At 38.1% G+C, this 20,525-nt stretch overlaps 1 protein-coding gene across 1 annotated transcript in view; it reads right to left on the reverse strand.

The window, feature by feature from the left end:
* FAM171B (family with sequence similarity 171 member B) overlaps nucleotides 1-20,525 on the reverse strand; it is a 78,874-nt gene that overhangs the window by 1,480 nt on the left and 56,869 nt on the right. The window contains exons 3-7 of the mRNA XM_068969616.1: nucleotides 15,413-15,505; nucleotides 11,981-12,139; nucleotides 9,106-9,276; nucleotides 4,777-4,893; nucleotides 119-242 (exon numbers count right to left, since the gene is read on the reverse strand). Of these exons, the coding sequence (XP_068825717.1) occupies nucleotides 119-242; nucleotides 4,777-4,893; nucleotides 9,106-9,276; nucleotides 11,981-12,139; nucleotides 15,413-15,505 (664 nt within the window). The remainder of the gene's footprint in view (nucleotides 1-118; nucleotides 243-4,776; nucleotides 4,894-9,105; nucleotides 9,277-11,980; nucleotides 12,140-15,412; nucleotides 15,506-20,525) is intronic.

Below are 20,525 nucleotides of genomic sequence, written 5' to 3' on the forward strand. Positions count from 1 at the left end.
ATTTTAATCTATATTTTAAACATCAAATCATTGCTTTCTACAAACTTTGTAATACATAGAATTTACATGACACTGAAATCAGACAGTTTGTGTTCACACGCATTACTATTGTTCTTACCTGCAATAACAAAGAAGTACAGCAAAAAACCCAATGACAATGACTATTGTTCCTCCTAATATGGCGGTAAGAAATACTGTGTGGTAGGCAGTTATGTCCTTGGAATCTCCATTCATACCTGCCCCTAAATAGTTCAAAATAAACACAGAGAAAATATATTACTTTAGGTCAGACTTTCAACTGTGTCCTATCCTGGGTGAGGCAAATTAAAGATGTGTACACAGGTCTATTAATTTATTCCCCTCCCATGGCAGGCTTCTCTGGGGATGGAAAATATTTTCCCTACTCCCGTTAGGCTTAATCAGTTGATTTGCTGCGCCCAGTGAAATATGAGCACCTTAAATGCAGCTGTATAAATTGCCTGTCCTCTGCTAAGGTCTTCTACTAAGTGAAAAGTATATCCTAAAGTTTTGCTATTCTTTTAATCTAGGTTCTGGAATGAGAAAAAAATCTTAAAACTGAACCAAGTCAAGCCCAACAGTCACAAAATGAAAGCAACAAATAGAGAGCAGGCTTATTTGTTACTGATGGCTGAATGTTACAGAAAATGGACCAAGATGCTAAAGTCCTGCTGTTACAAAACTTAAAATATGTGACACTGGCTTCCAAGTCAAGCAGTAAGGAAATTGTTGCAGGAGGTAGTAAAAATAGTGACTGATGTTATGTGGTAGCAAAATGTTTGCTGGAACAAAAGTATTTCTAATGAGAGCTTTGTGCAAAGAGGTTTTGAGATAGAATATAGTGAGCGTTGATATTAGCTGCATTCAATTTAAAAAGAAAATGTAAAGATAGAAAGAATTCTTTAAAATTCTTTAAAAAGAATTTGCTAAAGTAAACAGGGATGAAAAGACCAGTGAAAATGCAAAAATTGGGGGGGCCTGAAGAATCAAAAGTTGTAACTCCTTCAGACAGGACTCTAGAATAACATGGCGCCATGATCCCCATAAGCTAAGCCCAGCAGAAGACGGTGACCCATTACTCTTTATGAGAACACATATATACAATGTTGTGGTAATTACTTTGTTGTTTTTGTACAGTTGCTAAGTCGTGTCTGACTCTTTTGCAACCCCATGGACTGTAGCCCACCAGGCTCCTCTGTCCATGGGATATTCCAGACAAGAATACTTGAGCCAGTTGCCATTTCCTTCTCCAGAGGATCTTCCTAACCCCGGGATCACACCTGCATCTCCTCCATTGCCAAGCAGATTGTTTACCGTGGAGCCACCAAGGAAGCCCCTGGAATTAGCTTAACTGCAGTAAAAGCAGACTAAGCATGGGGATGATCAGTGGAGGTTCTGAATATCCTGCATGAAAGTAGACACAACTTACCTTGAGGTAATGTTTCAACATCACTAGGACTTAATTTTGCTAAGAAATGTATACAAGTCTACTGATTAGTATCGACTGGATTCTAATGTGTATTGGGGGTGATGAGACACCTGATTTTCCACTCATCTCAACCATAAGAGAAAGTCCAGCATGAGGCTTTCAACTTCACCAAAGACGCTGGAAAGACTAAGGACACATAAAGACTTAGACCCTTTAACATTTACATCTAAGTTGACTAAAGTATAGTGACATTAAAGGATTTGGAGAAGCAGTGCTTTGTTTATGCATTCAGACTTCGAAGCCAGAGTGCCTGAACTGGAATCCTGGCTTCACCCTTTCTGTGTGGTGTTGGGCAAGCTTCATTCACTTATGTCTCACTGCACAGCTGTCATACTTGTTACAATGATTAAATAAAACATTGAGAACAGTGTTTAGCACATGATAAGCACTCAGTAAGTGCTGGCTATATTATACCACTGTTGTTAAATGAAATGTCAAGATTATAGAAGAATGGGCATTCCAGTACTGAATACTCTTTTAACTGATAACTGATAATAAAATGTTTATCATATTGAGTAGGCAACCAAGCACAGCATTACACAATATGAAATTTCTTCAAAGAAAAAAGATAAGAGTAACAACTCTATCTGTAGATAACTATTTATGATCCAGAGCTGCAACAGAGTAAATAGTTAGACTATAATTGGGTGAAATTCAAGTTCTTCTCCAAAGAATATCTGAATATACGTTTTCACAACTGAGTAATGTAAGCAATTTTCACTCCACAGAATTCCAACAGAACTCACCTTTGGAATTAAGAGGCTGACATTGTTACATCTGTCCCAAATCTTAAGTGTACGACAACAGCAGAAAAGCATACAACTGCATGTGTGTGTGTTAGTGTGTATGCACATGCCCAAGAGAGGTTAGAAAGTTAGAAAATTACAATAAATTTTCATTGTGATATTTGAAAATAAATGGTACTTGTTTAATTCTATACTCAGCTACGTACTTACCTATAATATATGAAAAACTAATTGATTTTAATTTTTTTCACTTAATATTTTTTCTAGAAATTGGTTTAAGATTTATTTAAAAAACATATTTAGTAATACTATTAACCAAATTATAGCTTCAGCACACCAGACACTAGCCCATCACAAAACCAGTTTGATTGTACAGTAACATTTTCATCCTAAACTGTTTAGGGACATGAGTGATCCTCATATTCAACTCCTGCAATTTAGAAAAAGAAAAACTAATACTCAGATGGGTAAGTACCTATTTCAAGCTCACCCTGTTAATTACTGTCAGAGCCAGAACTACAATCAAATTAAAGTTATCCATATTTCTCATATGGACCTTTCAAAAGCATAACTAGAAATTATCTAATAATCCTACATTTCTGTTAGTACTCTGATTCACACAAAATTGTTCCCAACATAAAAGCCAAAACAAAACTTCTATTTTAGAAAATTATTTCAGCTTTTATAATTCAGTCATCTTGCATAAATGGTATATTTTTAGTGGAAACCACATTTCTCTGTAAAACTCAAGTGCTCCTGTGGTTATTTTTATCAGAAATGAAATAACTTGGATTTAGTTGAGTTGAAGTATTAAATATTAATTGTTCTTTTTCATCAATATTTTATAGTTGCAAATTTAGGATAGGATAAGATCAGACAGCTGGCAAGACTGCATGATATTTTGCACCATAAACAACAAAAGCAATCACCCTCTGGTTTCTGGATAAATAAACTCATAAGCACTACACTGAAACAAAAACAGAACATTCCTCACGATTATAATGGTTAATAGCTCATATTTCTTCCACTGAAATACTCTTAGCTTCATTTTTGAAACAAAGTCTTATTACCTTGCATGGTTTAAAAATGGAAGGCTGTCAAATGTAAAATGAAAATAAACTATATAAATAGTTTCGAAAAAACTAGGCAGCCATAACAAAGTTAGCTGATACACTGCTACTGAGAAATGAATGTAAAATGTTATCCGTATCCTGCATCAGGGGATGCACCAGGACTATTCCTGAACAGCATGAAATAGCCAGGTTGCAGCTGCCTTTCAGCTGGAAGCCAAGACACTAGCTAAACCAAAAGAATTACTTCTGACACGATTAAAGATGAAGGAGGGACATATGCATTCAGCTTTTACACTTTCCCTAAACTTTACAAAAATGACACTGAAAGTTTTGCTCTATCTTGTTTTTATAAATACACAGGTCCACAGGTTAAAGGAAAATGAGATCAAAGACCAGAGCAACAAGATGCTGACAAGTGGAAAGCTGACTTAGAGCGCGCAGCAGGGAAAACCAAGAAGCAACTCAACTTATACCAGCGAACACCCAGGAGGCCTAATGAGTGACTGCCGGCCCACGGTGCAGCCAGTCTACATGATAGCTGGTTAGAGTATTTCTTTTTTTAAGATGACTTAATGGATGAGATATGCAATGTTTGAGAATTTTGAGATATTTACACAACTCAAGATGTAGGATTTCTAAGTACAAAGTATATAGATAGATTGATACCATGTTAATTTGATACCAGTGTAATCCAGGAAAAATGAAAGACTTATTTCTCCTAAAATATGAATAAGACCATTCCTAGCACACAGCTCTTGGTTTTTGCCCACCTTCTGTTCACATGTCAGGCCAATCTTCATTTGGGCCATCACCTGTCTTATCCTACGAACACTGGGGACAGACACTATTATTCAACAGTCCCTCGTCCCTACCACACCCCCACCAATGATGACCTAAGTCTGAAAATTTTTCATCCCTAGAAAGATTAGGAACAGTGTGAAGAAAAGACTGCAAAGGGTTAGGATCAGCTGTCTTGAAGCAGCAATCTTCCAAAGACAGTGGAGCAGGTCTGCTAACTGGGTCCTCTAGCATTCCTGCCTTTTACAGTCTGCTCTTTCAGCCTTCCCTAGGATCCTGCAAACTCCTGATATCCTACTATATGTTTCTAATTATCCAAAATCTGCTCCTGGTGTTTGCAGTCAAAAGCTCTTAACTGATCTGGGTAGAATTCATTCATAAAAAGCAAACTAAGAAAATTCTTGATTTGAATAAACTTTGCACTTCAGATTCATCATGTATTACAGTTGTAAATGACCCTAGAGTTCATGGAACTTAATCTTTCCCTATATATCTGGAAAAAGTAAAATAAAGCTGAGATCAAGAGACTAGAAGCTTTTTCCAGTGTAATATAGTAACTAGCAAGCTTAGAATAAAATGGGAAACTAATATCAGTTTTAGCATGACTATTTGGATTTTTTAAAGTTTATATTTTGTTTCATTTTTACCATACCTCTAGTTCCTGGAAGTGGAGCTGCTATCCAGTAGCCCAAATGTGGTGCATCATAGGTCCATATTAAATGACTGTTATATTCCTTGACCATTCCCTGGCCATGATTTACCCACGCACCTAAAAAGGAAGGCAAATAAAAAGTAATAATCAGTTACCTTATATATCTTGAATGCTAACAGGAGTTCGCTGATAGTCATGTACAGAATACTTTGTAGGATATTTCCAAAGATGAAAACTGTGACAATATATTTTCATGGGATAATATATATCATAACATATATTATATCAAATAGAATAATTTGATTTGTTATGACCAAAGGATATACAATCAATATAAATAAACTATATATCATATATAAAATCAATATAAATTTTATATAACTATAAAAAGGGTATCTCTTAGGGAAATCATACTTCCCAAATAATGTCTAAATTGTGTATATTGAGATATGTCTTAGTAAGAATGTAATTAAATCCAAATTTATCAACAGATGGTTGTTACCTACTCTGGGATTCTGATTAAATGCTTACAGTATGTGTTTTATGACCTTATTAATATTTTTATTAAATGCTGTTTTGTTCTAGTACTGCTGGCATGGTTCTTTTAGAACTAAATGTCTTAAAATTTTAAAAAGTACTATTCTGATTCATTTAAATATCAACCACAGAAGAAAGAATTCAGTAAAACCAATATCTTTTATGAAGTCCAGCATTACAAAGCTTGTTTATAAGTTTGGTCTATGTATTTGGTTTACTGATTCATTGTAATGATGTATATAGACAAACTTGAAATTATGGGAGTGAGTCAACCTGCTTTTTGAATAGTCATGTTATACTTAAGCAGTACATGTGATGAATCAATTCAAAAATTTTGCCACTGGAAGGTACATGAGAAACACAGGCTTTTTTCAGGAGAAACAGAAAACAGAACCCAAAGCAGATATTCTTCTTTAAAGTGTCTTAAAACAATTCTCTCATTCAACAAGTCAGGGGATTGAGTCCAGAATAAGTCAAGTGACTTGTTCAACGTCATATTGCTGGTAAATGGACCAGAATCCAGGTCTTACAGCTTTTAATCCAATGTTTTACAGAACTATACCACTGCAACACTGTGACTTACAATAAGAAATTTATATATATGGTCTTAAATCCCCAGTCCTGGCATAGAGCTCCTAAAAACCTTGTAATTCCCTATGTGATAAGATCCATAAAGGTGAAAAGAGTGTCTTTTCTTGTTGACAACAAGCCAATTTCAACCATGTCTGAGTTTATGTTAATGAGGTGAATTTTGGAAAGTCCCAGTGGATGGGGGCTGGTTGCCAGGGGATCGAACTGCATGTACCTTTCATCCCCACCCCCACATACCCCTCTGGAGAAGGGGGAGGTGCTGGAGCTTGAATTCAATCGTCAATGTTCAAAGATTTAATCAAGCGTGGCTACATACAGTGGCCTCCACAAAAGCCCCTAAACTGCAGGGTTCAGAGAGCGGAGCTGGTGAACACGTGGAGGTGCTAGGAAGGTGATGCACCCAAGGAGAGAGCACTGAAGCTCCAAACCCCTTGCGCTGTGTATCTCTTTCATCTGGCTGTTACCAAAGTGTATCCTTCTATAGAAAACCGATAACCTAGCTAGTAAACTGTCTTCCTGTAAGCTGTTCTAGCAAGTTACCAAACGAAGAGAGGGTCACGGAAGCCTCCACTTTATAGCCAATCACAGCAGGAGCATGGCTGATAAGCTGGACTTGCAGTTGGCCTCTTGAGTTGCAGGCTGTGGGACCAAGTCTTTAACCTGTGGGATCTGACACTAACTCCAGGTAGACAGGGTCTCACTCAGTTCAGTTCAGTCGCTCAGTCGTGTCTGACTCTTTGCAACCCCATGAATCATAGTACTTCAGGCCTCCCTGTCCATCACCAACTCCTGGAGTTTACTCAAACTCATGTCCATCGAGTTGGTGATGCCATCAAGCCATCTCATCCTCTGCCGTCCCCTTCTCCTCCTGCCCCCAATCCCTCCCAGCATCAGAGTCTTTTCCAATGAGTCAACTCTTCGCATAAGGTGGCCAAAGTATTGGAGTTTCAGCTTCAGCATCAGTCCTTCCAATGAACACCCAGGACTGATCCTTTAGGATGGAGTGGTTGGATCTCCTTGCAGTCCAAGGGACTCTCAGGAGTCTTCTCCAACACCAGTTCAAAAGCATCAATTCTTAGGCACTCAGCTTTCTTCATAGTCTAACTCTCACATCCATACATGACCACAGGAAAAAGCATAGCCTTGACTAGATGGACCTTTGTTGGCAAAGTAATATCTCTGCTTTGCAATATGCTATCTAGGTTGGTCATAACTTTCCTTCCAAGGAGTAAATGTCTTTTAATTTCATGGCTGCAATCACCATCTGCAGTCCAACTCTTTGTGACCCCATGAACTGCAGCACACCAGGCCTCCCTGTCCATGACCAGCTCCCCGAGTTTACTCAAACTCATGTCCATTGAGTCGGTGATGCCATCCAACCATCTCATCCTCTGACATCCCCTTCTCCTCCCACCTTCAATCTTTCCCAGCATCAGGGTCTTTTCAAATGAGTCAGTTCTTTGCATTGAGTGGCCAAACAGAAGCATCAATTCTTTGGCACTCAGCGTTCTTTATGGTCCAACTCTCATATCCATACATGACTACTGGAAAAACCACAGCTTTGACTAGACGGACCACTGAAGGCAATTTTCGGACACTTAGCTCACGTTGGAGGGTACAAGAAAAATACCCTCACATTTGGTGACCAGAAATGAAACTTTTGAGTGTAGAATAGAGTTGAAAGAAGAGTTTGTCCCTTACAACTACTTTTGCTATGTACATAATTTCCAGTCTTTTTTAAATAATATGTCTGTTTTTATCTTCTGTAGTGAACGTGTTTGTGCCTCACTACCTACCTTTTCAGTTACAGTGAAACCTCAATTACAAGCCTCTTTGAGAATACACTGCTCCCTCTTCTTAGTCTGCATGATTAGTTTAGGGCTCCAATCCCAGCTCCAACACATGACGAAGCCTAAATAAATCTATGAAATCTATTTGCAGGCCACAGACATTTGTTCTGAGATAGGCATGCAAACCTCCTCCTAGAAATGCAGTTAAGGGCTTGTGTACTAGCTACTAGGAAAAGAATTTCTCTACCTTTTGGACTTTAACCTGGCTAGTATAAAGTGAAAGCACCTACAGCCTTCCTGCCACTCCAAAGGGAAATCCTATTTCAGAAAGGTTATTAACACAGGAAACAGATGAGAGAGAAATCAAGTCCTACAAACCAGTCTAGTCTGTGCATTGTGACTTAATCCAACACAGTTCTACCCCTGGGCTTTTCAGTTGTCGGGGACCGATCATCTTTTTTTGTTTTTTGATAAGGACTCTCACTTTATTTACATGGAAAAACAAAACCAAGAGAAGCAGAAGAGAAAAATGCATCCAGTTGCTATTTAGGAGGCTAATCTCAAGAAACAAAATTGGTACCAAAGTGTTTTTTTTTGGAAAATAATCAATCACTCTTTCTACCTTCATATATATAGAGAGACACATACAGAGAATACAATGTTATTTATTTTCATGAAATTTGCATAGTTTATTAATTGCTTTAGCCAAGCTTTTAGATATAAGTTTATATTGCCTATGAATCCACCTGCAATGCAGGAGACCCCAATTAGCTTCATGGGTCAGGCAGATCCCCTGGAGAAGGGATAAGCTCAGTATTCTTGGGCTTTGCTGGTGGCTCAGATGGTAAAGAATCCACCTGCAATATGGGAGACCTGGGTATGATCACTGGTGTGGGGACCATCCCCTGGTGGAGAACGTGGCAACCACTCCAATATTCTTGCCAGGAGAGTCCCCATGGACAGAGGAGCCTGGCATGCTACAGTCCATGGGGTCACAAAGAATTGGACACAACTGAGCCACTAAGCATTAGCACTATCGTAACAAAAACCCATAAGAGCCTCAAAATATAAAACATGGGAATGTGAGTAAATAATGCTATTTTAAAATAATAGTGATATCGTTTTCCCTACAATTTTATTAAAGTGGGGCCACTTTTGGTCACTGATAAAGTGCTTAAAATTATAATATTACTGATTTAGTGCTCTACTAAACATAAAGCATTCATATATAAATATTAATGTTTAAATAAGGTTTATTAAAATTTAATATTCTATGCAAAACAGAAATTTGTCAATTATACCTTAATAAAGCTGAAATTTTTTAATAACAATAGCAACCTATTTCTAAGAGAAACATTCAAATATTCAAAAAATTCAAAGTATTCAGAACCTTTTCCCATAGTTCACATACCTGTGTTCATGTCAAATGTCCAGGCAGGTATGTGATCCCCTGCACTTACATCATTTGTATGTAGAAGAGGAAGAGAAATTTGAATAGAGCCATCCACCTTTACTTCTTTTCCTCCAGAATATATTTTCACACATATTGCAGCAAGAGGAGTTAACTCAATGCTTTCAAAACCTAAAAACAGAAGACAGTTCATTAAAATCATATGTAAAGCAAAGACTGTAGTTATATATTAACAACAAACTAATATTGGCCTAAAATATCTAGTTCCTCTATTTCAACCAGAGTTATCCAGTGTAATACCAAATAGATACTAGGTTCTATTTAAAGATTTTTAAACTACAAAATATATCATAAGTAAATGCTATATTTAAGTAATACTGAGACATCATGTTATGAGCCTAATGATCTAATTCTCTCAGACTCCTCTGATTTAATGTCACTGGAATCTAAAAGGCAATTTTTGTTGTTGTTTTTAACTTTCTATTTTACACTGGAGTATAGCTGGTTAAAAATGCTGTGATAGTTTCAGGTGTACAGCAAAGTGATTCAGTTATACATATACATGTATCTATTAATTTTCTAATTCTTTTCCCATTTAGGTTGTTTTCTAATATTGAGCAGGATCCCTGTGCTATCCAGTAGGGCCTTTGTTGGTTATTCTTTTCAATAATTTGATGTTTTTAAAAACCTACAAAACCATCAGGAAGGCTGCCTCTCTGAGAAGGAGACATTTGAGCAGTGGCCAAATGACAGGTGCCATCCATGCAGGGACCTCAGAGAAGACCCTTCCAGGCAGAAGAAACCAGGGCAAACCCCACATCAGAAGTGATCCTGGCATGTGTAAGAAGGAAGATGAGAGCGCAGAGGGAGATGGAAACAGCATCAGGCCACGGAAAGGAATTCTAATTATCGCTGCCACCGAACCTGGTAATATATCTCCAGTTATCAGACAGGGCAACCACTAGCTTATCGGAGATCTTCTGTTAAATATAAGAGATTTAACCTTTGTAAACATCCTAAAATTCTATCCATAAGATAAGCAAAATAGTGCCATATATATTCTGTAGACTAGTTGCACTGGTAAGTAATGTACTATAAAAAGTCCTATGTAAGTAATTATAATATCTCATATCAAACTGTAAAACCAGCTGGCTTTAACTCCACCCCTCGGTTCTGTGAAGTAAGTGGCTTCACATACTGAATGCATCTGAAACTGATGAGGTCAACACCCCATCATTTGGGATGAGGCCAACTAGAAGAAAAGGAAAAAAGTCTGAAAGACAATGAGGAGACTTTTAATAAGCATTTTCATATTCACAGAACTCTAGAACTGTGTAATCAGTATATTACCCATGAGCAACATGTGGCAATTTCAATTTAAATGAAATTATCAATTTAGTTCCTCAGTGCACTGGGTATATTTCAAGAGTTCAACTGCCACCTGTGGCTAACTGCTACCATATTGGGCAGGACAGAACATTCTCATCTGACACCATGGCTCTAGGACTTTTAAAATGTTAGCAGCGTCAGGACAATTGAAACATCTAATGAACAATCTCAAAAGGAGGTGGTAGAGAAATGATGAAGGGCAGAACATAACTTCTTCCCACTGAGTCTAATGAGTCTTGTTCATAAAAACCCTCCAGGGCAATATGAGCTTCATTTGTGATAGTGTATATTGGTTACCACACTTGTAATACTTTTAGCATCCTATAATTTATACCTGGAAAAATTTGGCAGGTGTCTGAGCTTGGCTTCCTTAAGAAGCAGACCCTGAAATAACACTTTGGAAGGAAGGAAGCACCTACCACGGAGGGAATGGAGGAGGATACAGAAGAAGGAAGGAAGCCAACACAGGATGTGTTCATGAAGAGGTGTGTACACTTTACGTACTCTTTTCTGTCACTGGTTGAGAGCCTGCCTCTTGTGAGGGCCACGTCTGCTTCCTGGGCCAGGGAATGCCCTTATGCAGAGTCACAGATACATGCAGTAGGAAATATTTAGGCTTGTAACAGAAGAGAGGGTCATCTGCCTGGGGTATCAATAACATCAGCTACAGCAGGTAGAAAAAATGCCTATCTAACTGTAACACCTATTTGCTGATTACTCTAATTTCTGACTAGTCCCCAAATGATATGGACCAAAAATCAGACTCATGTGAAACCATAAAAATTACAGATTGTCTGAGGTGACTTTAAAAACTGTGGCATTTCTTACTGGCAACAAGTGGTAGAAATGGTGGAACAAGCGTGGATGTACAGAGGAAAGATACAGCTTTTACAGGGGTCATTCATAAGTAAATTGTTAAATAAAATGTAAAATCCTATCACCTCCTCAACTTACGTCATGACAGCCTTATATATTACTACTGTTGAATCTGAAAAATATATTTTTTCAATATTTACCCTTTTACTCAAAATATTTCAAATATTTCAAAATTTCCAATTGCTCACTCCAATCTATAAACTTTTTTTTGTTTCCAACAATTATTGACACTTCTGATCAGTTTGAGAATGACTGGTCAAATCATATGTCTAAACTTCTTAATCAAATTTCCACTTTTAAATGCATTTTTTTAATTTGCAAAATTTCACAGTAGACATTACTATTTTCTATAGTTTGTTTACCTCCTTTGAATAAAAATACCCTGTAAATTACATTCCCCATTAACTTGTAATTTATGCATAAGGTTCTGATATAATCTCTTTCATAATGTACTAGAATAAAAGGACTGCCTATAAACACTTTAATAACTATGTTTATGTTTCAAAAGTGATGTCTCCTTCAAAGTGTAAATTAATATCAAACATCTAAATAAACAGAATTTGAATATGTACTGTTTTTATAAAGAGATTATATAAAAATTAGGAAATACCTGACTTATTGAGAGTAATGCCGGTTGTATAGAGAAAATTATCCACTTTCAAAAACTGTTGTAGAACTGTAAGGTAGCCTGTAACATTGCTAATCTGATGGTTGTTGGGTAGTTTAATTAAGGCTTTTGAAAACTGAACACTTGGTTGAGATTTGGCATCTGGAAAAAGAAAACCTTATTAGCAAATAAATGCACAGTAAGCACAGCACTACTGGTCAGGACATGTTACTCTAAGTGAACCAGTTATGTCTAAAACATTACTAACATCTTATTATAATGATTATTTTATATTCAGATCTGAATAAACAAGAAATGCCCTTTTCTTTAACTCAAAGTCCTGCACTCAATATGCCAGCAAATTTGGAAAACTCAGCAGTGGCCAGAGAACTGGAAAAGGTCAGCTTTCATTCCAATCCCAAAGAAAGGTAATGCCAAAGATGTTCAAACTACCACACAATTGCATTACTCTCACACGATAGCAAAGTAATGCTCAAAACTCTCCAGGCCAGGCTTCAACAGTACATGAACTGTGAACTTCCAGATCTTCAAGCTAGTTTTAGAAAAGGCAGAGGAACCAGAGATCAAATTGCCTACATCCGCTGGATCATCAAAAAAGCAAGAGAGTTCCAGAAAAACACCTATTTCTGCTTTATTGACTATGCCAAAGCCTTTGACCATGTGGATCACAAACCGTGGAAAATTCTTCAATAGATGGGATACCAGACCACCTGACCTGCCTTCTGAGAAATCTGTATGCAGGTCAGGAAGCAACAGTTAGAACAGGATATGGAACAACAGACTGGTTGCAAATCGGGAAAGGAGAACGTCAAGGCTGTATATTGTCACCCTGCTTATTTAACTTCTATGCAGAGTACATCATGAGAAACGCTGGGCTAGAAGAAGCACGAGCTGGAATCAAGACTGCTGGGACAAATATCAATAATCTCAGATATGCAGATGGCACCACCCTTATGGCAGAAAGTGAAGAACAACTAAAGAGCCTCTTGATGAAAGTGAAAGAGGAGAGTGAAAAAGTTGGCTTAACACTCAACATTCAGAAAACCAAGATCACAGCATCTGGTCCCATCACTTCATGGCAAATAGATGGGGAAACTGGAAATGGTGGCTGACTTTTTTTTTTTGGCTCCAAAATCACTGCAGATGGTTACTGAATCCATGAAATTAACACCCTTGCTCCCTGGAAGAAGTTATGACCACCTAGACAGCACATTAAAAAGTAGAGACATAACTCTGGCAACATCGTTCTTCTAGTCAAAGCTATGGTTTTTCCAGTAGTCATGTACAGATGTGAGAGTTGGACTATAAAGAAAGCTGAGCGCTGAAGAATTGATGCTTTGAAACTGTGGTGTTGGAGAAGACTCTTGAGAGTCCCTTGGGCTGCAAGGAGATCAAACCAGTCAATCCTAAAGGAAATCAGTCCTGAAAATTCATTGGAAGGACTGATGCTGAAGCTGAAACTCCAATACTTTGCCCACCTGATGTGAAGAACTGACTCACTGAAAAGACTCTGATGTTGGGAAATATTGAAGGTGGGAGGAGAAGGGGATGACAGAGGATGAGATGGTTGGATGGCATCACCGACTTGATAGACATGAGTTTAAGTAAGCTCCGGGAGTTGGTGATGGACAGGGAAGCCTGGAGTGCTGCAGTCCATGAGCAGAGTCGGACATGACTGAGCAACTGAACTTAGATCACACAAGGCACCTTTAGCCTAGAGCCTGCTTGAGCTTGATTCATCTGCCCAGAATTTATTCACCTCTGAGTTTCACTCTGGGGAACCACACGTTGACCCATGTGGCACATCTGGGGTTTCATTTCTGCAACAAGAGTAGAGGTACTGGAGCATGCTAGAGTGGGCTGAAAGCAATCAACAGCATCTCATTGTCCTCTTGACCACAGTGACTTGCTAAGTGATGGAACCTGTGCCAACCACAGTTAATGAGATGCAACGTGGATTTTGGGCTTCCCAGGCAGCAACAGTATAAAGAATTCACCTGCCAATGCAGAAGATGCAAGAGAATGGGTTCGATCCTTGGGTTGGGAAGATCTCCTGGAGTAGGAAATGGCAACCCACTCCAGTAATCTTGCCAGGAGATTCCCATGGACAGAGGAGCCTGGTGGGCTACAGTCTATGGGATCACAAAGAGTAGGACACAACTAAGCATCTGAGCACAGACAATGTGAGTTTTGCTTGGACTTCTAGGGGCAAAGACATGCTCTTCCCTACTAGATTTAACGTGAGCAGGTATGTCCACGAGTCGCAAAAGCCATTTTGTGACCAGAAATGAGAACTCATTTGAAAATAGACAATAAGGGGTGGAAAGCTGAAAAATGGAAAGAGTTTGAAGAGGCCAGTAAGGAGTAGGACTATGTCAAGATAATGGCCTTTCTCTGCACACATGCAGGTCCTATTTACTTTTTATCCTTCATACACAGCTCTGCATCCATCCTGCTGTGCACCAGCAAAATCAGTGCAAGAGTGAGAGATTCTACTACCTTGTTCAGTAAATTTCTCCAAGATTAATCAAGCCCCAGTTTTTTCCAAATGATAGTATTAGGTTTTCTTTAATACATTAGGACTAAATAAGATAGCTTCTAAAAATGAAGAATTTCAAAAACTGTTTTTTTACCATGACTCTTGTCTTGGACTCTAAGGTTTTCTGCCTTTACCAGTCATTCCTATTATGCTTTGGTTCTAAACATTGATTTCCCAAAAGAAATAAGTGAATTATTGTCATTTACAGAGGTTTTACATAATATGCAGTAAGAGTTGCAAAATGCTGGGATTTCCCCTAAGGACTAGTTAAGGCAGGGGAGGAGGTAGGTGAGGATGAAAGCTAGCATCTTCGAGGTTGCTAAGCAGAGTTGGAAAACACAGTTTGAATCACACCCCAAATCAGGCTTCTTGAATTCCTGCCCTTGGGACATGTGAGTGGGGCAAATCATGTCTGCTCAGTAGATACTGGATTTCCCAGCCTCAGACCTTTCCCTTGCAGGCAGCAAGATTAATGTCAGAGGCAAGAATGAAAGTGACCTGCCGACGAGAATGCCCCAAAGGCCTGAGTCCTTTCCCCAATTTTACCAACCACCAAAGCCCAGCAAGAGCTGTGATTTGGGAAGAAGTTCAGAGACTCTTTCCAGTATTTCTGAAAGTCAAATATTCTATTGAGGGTGGCTAAAATGATAAAAGAGAATGATTCCCACTACACACAAAAAAATACGCATGCTATAGCTTGATAGTGAAATAAGAATCAGTTCAGATTAACTTATAGTCAATACCAGTCATCCCAGTTCAATTTAAATTTTCCCCACCTTATAATCAGCACTGATCCATTGGTGAAGTAGTACAGTTATACAATACAGTCACTTTCAAGTGTTTCCTTACTAGTTAAGAAGAAGTCGAGTACTTACCAGCTAATTTTCCAGTAATTAAAATAGTGTCTTCAAATAGCCATATATTTGCTTGGTTTTGTGGGAACAATGAAAGTGTAACTGATGAATATACTGTGAAATATAGCACAATTAGAATATTTTATTAGACATGGAGGTAAAACAGGGACAAAGATAGTTCTGCTCCAGCAGGCCCTAAAAATGTAGGAAAAACAAACTGTGTGATGGGAAAAGCAATTCAAAACAAAGGAAGAATGAATGTAAAATATAGAGGGGAAAAAAGGAACATAATAAAGTGAGAAGATTGGGCATCACTACTAATTTTTTTTAAATTTCATACAATACTTTGTACCAAGATGACTAATGATGTTCTCTAACCCCATATATATGTATATATGTGTGTGGTCAAGCTCAATGCTTAACCAACCCTCTGCTCTTTTCTCTATACAATCATTACTTATTTCCTTCTTATAACTTTTAAAACCTTTTTTCCGGGCTCCATGATTTTAGGTTCTTTAAGGGGAGTACATCCATTCTTTTTTAACTTCCCACACAAAGGTTCAATGTTCTTCTTCACCGCGTGGTTCACCAAACAGACTGAGTTGGCAAAGGATGAAACAGTTTAACATACACGTGATCCACCGGCAATCTTTGGTAGCAGGCAGGATGAGGCCGAACCTGTCTACAAGAGTAGCCATCTGAAATGACTGGTGGGATGAGTAAGTGCAGATCCCTGAAAGGTAACAATTCTTTCCAGATGAGGAGCAAGAGGCAGGGATAAAAGACCATCATTTTATAAGCAAGAACAAGTCAGATAAGCTTACCAATCCTGCAAAAGAAAAATGTTTTGAGGCATTACCTTAAGTACAAGTTCTCATTGATCTCTCTCCTCCAAGCAATGTATTTAAATATCAACAGAAACTATACAATACCCCTAAAATCACTTGAGAAAAGATAAAATACACTTGCCTGGAAATACTTTTAATTACAGCTTACTCTTAAAGGAAATATGAAAAAGAGGATAAAATATAAAACTATACAAAAATTATGGGTGGATGTAAAGCAAATTTTTTTTCTTAAATAGAAAAGGAAGACTACCAATGAAAGTAATTTTAATTCAGAAATTATTAATATTTAGACAGATTGTTGGAGTTCCAAGATTGGAGAGGAGGTGGTAGGATAATAGCTTGGACCTTGAGATGACTGGATCCCAGACATGGATGCTTTCTTAGTCCCAGGTGTTGAAAGGGGCTACCCTGACAGCTTTTTCTATTAAGCCTGAGGAGAATCTTTCTGAATCTCATTAAAATGTGCATTCAGATTTCCCTTCGATTTACAAAAAAGTTTCTGATTTTAAAAGGGATGTGTATCTTCTCTGGAAAAGCTGAGAAATACAGAAAAGGAAGAAAATGATGGTCATCACAGTACCACCACAGAGACCACCACGATTAGTATTTCACTGTAGCTCTTCCTGAATTTTTCCTGTGGTTTAAAAAAGAGGGAGTATGATATCGTGCACAGAGTATTTTCACCCTGCGTTTTCACTTAAGACGTTGTAAGCATTTCTGTCCCTCGGTAGAAACTTTTCATAACATTTTCAAGGTCACACTTCTTAAAGTATCAAGATTCACTTAAACTGTATAATACTGTAGACTGTTTCTATTTTCACGATTACAGGATATTTGCCTCATTATCCTTGTGTACAAATATCTGTCCACTTTATTTGTATGTTCGTTTTTAGAAAAGATTCCCAGCAAAGACGAAGATTTTAAAGACTCTGACAGATATATTTCAAACCTGTCATCCAGATAATACTGCCTTGTCCCACCAACAGTGTTTGAGGAGGCCCGGGTGTCAGTACTGAGGATGTTCACTCTATAAAAACTCTCCTGCGGTGAAAAATCTAACAAATGCATGTTTTGGGGGGTGTACTTAGATTATTAGAAAGGTAAATATTTTATCGCATTCTCCAACTTGTATTTCCTGTTTGAAAACTGCTAAGTGATGATTCTGTCCATTTATATTTTATATACAAAAATTATGGGTGGATGTAAAGCAAATTTTTTTTCTTAAATAGAAAAGGAAGACTACCAATGAAAGTAATTTTAATTCAGAAATTATTAATATTTAGACAGATTGTTGGAGTTCCAAGATTGGAGAGGAGGTGGTAGAATAATAGCTTGGACCTTGAGATGACTGGATCCCAGACATGGATGCTTTCTTAGTCCCAGGTGTTGAAAGGGGCTACCCTGACAGCTTTTTCAGTAAAAGCCCTGGTGTCTTTTACTGACATGAATGAATTCTTAGCACATAAAAGGTATCATTCCTTATTACTTCACATATTTTTCCTACTTTTAAAAATTATGGTGAAATTTATCTTTTATGACATCATTCATTGCTTTTCAGTTTAAAAAGACCATCCTAAAAAAAGTTTAGTTTATTATATTAAATATAATTTTCCACATTTGAACTCTTTGAGCAATATATTTTGGAATATGGATTCAAATTAATTTACTGCAAATGGTTAGCAAAATATTCCAGTATTACTTATTGAATATTCAGCTTTTTCCTCAATGATTTATAATGGTTCCTTACCATAGATTATATACTCAAAAGCAGAGACATTACTTTGCCGACTAAGGTCCGTCTAGTCAAGGCTATGGTTTTTCCTGTGGTCATGTATGGATGTGAGAGTTGGACTGTGAAGAAGGCTGAGTGCCGAAGAATTGATGCTTTTGAACTGTGGTGTTGGAGAAGACTCTTGAGAGTCCCTTGGACTGCAAGGAGATCCAACCAGTCCATTCTAAAGGAGATGAACCCTGGGATTTCTTTGGAAGGAATGATGCTAAAGCTGAAACTCCAGTACTTTGGCCACCTCATGTGAAGAGTTGCCTCATTGGAAAAGACTCTGATGCTGGGAGGGATTGGGGGCAGGAGGAGAAGGGGATGACCGAGGATGAGATGGCTGGATGGCATCACGAACTCGATGGACGTGAGTCTGAGTGAACTCCAGTAGATGGTGATGGACAGGGAGGCCTGGCGTGCTGCGATTCATGGGGTCACAAAGAGTTGGACACAACTGAGCAACTGAACTGAACTACCATAGATTATATTTTTTATACCTACTAGTATCTGATTTGTATTATAGTACAAATCATAGTAAAATATCACAGTGAATCTGTAGCTAGATATTCTAGTTATCTGGAATTTCAAACTGCCTCTAGTAAATCTCTTAAAACTTCAGGTATTTTTACACATTTATTCTTCAAGAATTATTTTGCCAAGTATTTTGCTAATGCATTAAATCTGTAAGTTAATATGGGAAGAATTAAAATCTTCACAATATCCAGGGTAAGAAAAATATTTTTCCAGTTATCTGGTGTTTTAGTTGATTTTTTTTCTAGTTCTATCAGTAACATTTGGTAATTTTCCTCCCCACAGTTACTTCACTTTTTTTGTAGGTTTCCCTTCTCATATTGTTCTGAGAAGCATTTATTTTCCTTTTTCCTAATTGGTTATCACCTCTGGTATGTTAAACATACCAGAACATCTATTGATTTTTACCAGTGCTAACTTTCAGTTTTCCAAGGATATGATCATAACCATAAATAATGGCTTTGATTCTTCCTAATAGCTCTCCTCTTTTTTATCTGTTAATATCTTTTTGTTCTGATGAGAACTTCTACTACAATGTAAAATAATATAGATATCTGTATTTAGTTTCTTACTTTAGTAGGATCACCTCTAATATTTTATGCTTAGTATGAGTTTAAGATATCTAAGTATATCTTTGTGGTCCTAGTTTTTAAAGAGTTTATTCTTGGTTACGCATGAATGGTGAACTTACAAAATACATTTCAGGCATTTGTTGATATTATCACATACGTGTTCTAATTTGTTCTAATTGTTGTTCAGTTGCTCAGTCGTGTCTGACTTTTTGAGACCCAATGGACTGCAGCACACCAGGCTCTCCTGTCCTTCATCATCTCCCAGAGCTTGCTCAAACTCGTGTCCATTAAGCCAGTGATGCCATCCAACCATCTCACTCTCTGCTGTCCCCTTCTCCTCCCACCCTCAATCTTTCCCAGCATCAGCGTCTTTCCTAATGAGTCGGCTCTTTGCATCAGGTGGCCAAAATACTGGAGCTTCAGTTTCAGCATCAGTCCCTCCAGTGAAAATTCAGGATTGATTTCCTTTAGGATGGACTGGCTTGATCTCCTTGTTGTCCAAGGGACTCTTCAACACCGCAGTTCAAAAGTATGAATTCTTCAGCACTCAGCCTTCTTCATGGTCCAACTCTCACATCCATACACGACTACTGGAAAAACCATTGCTGACTCTGCTTTTTAACATGCTCTCTAGGTTTTTCATAGCTTTTCTTCCAAGGAGCAAACGTCTTTTAATTTCATGGCTGTAGTCACCATCCGCAGTGATTTTGGAGCCCAAGAAAATAAAATCTGTCTGTTTCCATTGTTTCTCCATCTATTTGCCATGAGGTGATGGGACTAGATGCCATGATCTTCATTTTTTTTGAATGTTCCCTGGTGGTTCATACAATAAAAGAATCTGTCTGTAATGCAGAAGATACACATTTGATCCCTGGATTGGGAAGATCCCCTGGAGAAAGGAATGGCAACCCACTCCAGTATTCTTGCCTGGAGAATTCCATGGACAGAGGAGCCTGGTGGGCTAAGTCCTGCTGCTGCTACTAGGTCACTTCAGTCGTGTCCGACTCTGTGCAACCCCATAGATGGCAGCCCACCAGGCTCCCCCATTCCTGGGATTCTCCAGGCAAGAACACTGGAGTGGGTTGCCCTTTCCTTCTCCAATGTGTGAAAGTGAAGTCGCTCAGTCATGTCCAACTCTTGGCGACCTCATGGACTGCAGCCTACCAGGCTTCTCCATCCATGGGATTTTCCAGGAAAGAGTACTGGATTGGGGTGCCATTGCCTTCTCCAGGGCTAAGTCCATGGGGTCGCAAAGAGTTGGACACAACTGAGCAACTAACACTTGACTTTTATGCTCCTCTTTCACCTTCATCAAGAGGCTCTTTAGTTCCTCTTCACTTTCTGCCATAACAGTGGTGTCATCCGCACATCTGAGGTTATTGTTAGTTCTCCTGGCAATCTTGATT

Source organism: Capricornis sumatraensis, chromosome 3 (genome assembly GCF_032405125.1).
Source record: "Capricornis sumatraensis isolate serow.1 chromosome 3, serow.2, whole genome shotgun sequence".
Taxonomy (NCBI): Eukaryota; Metazoa; Chordata; class Mammalia; order Artiodactyla; family Bovidae; genus Capricornis; species Capricornis sumatraensis.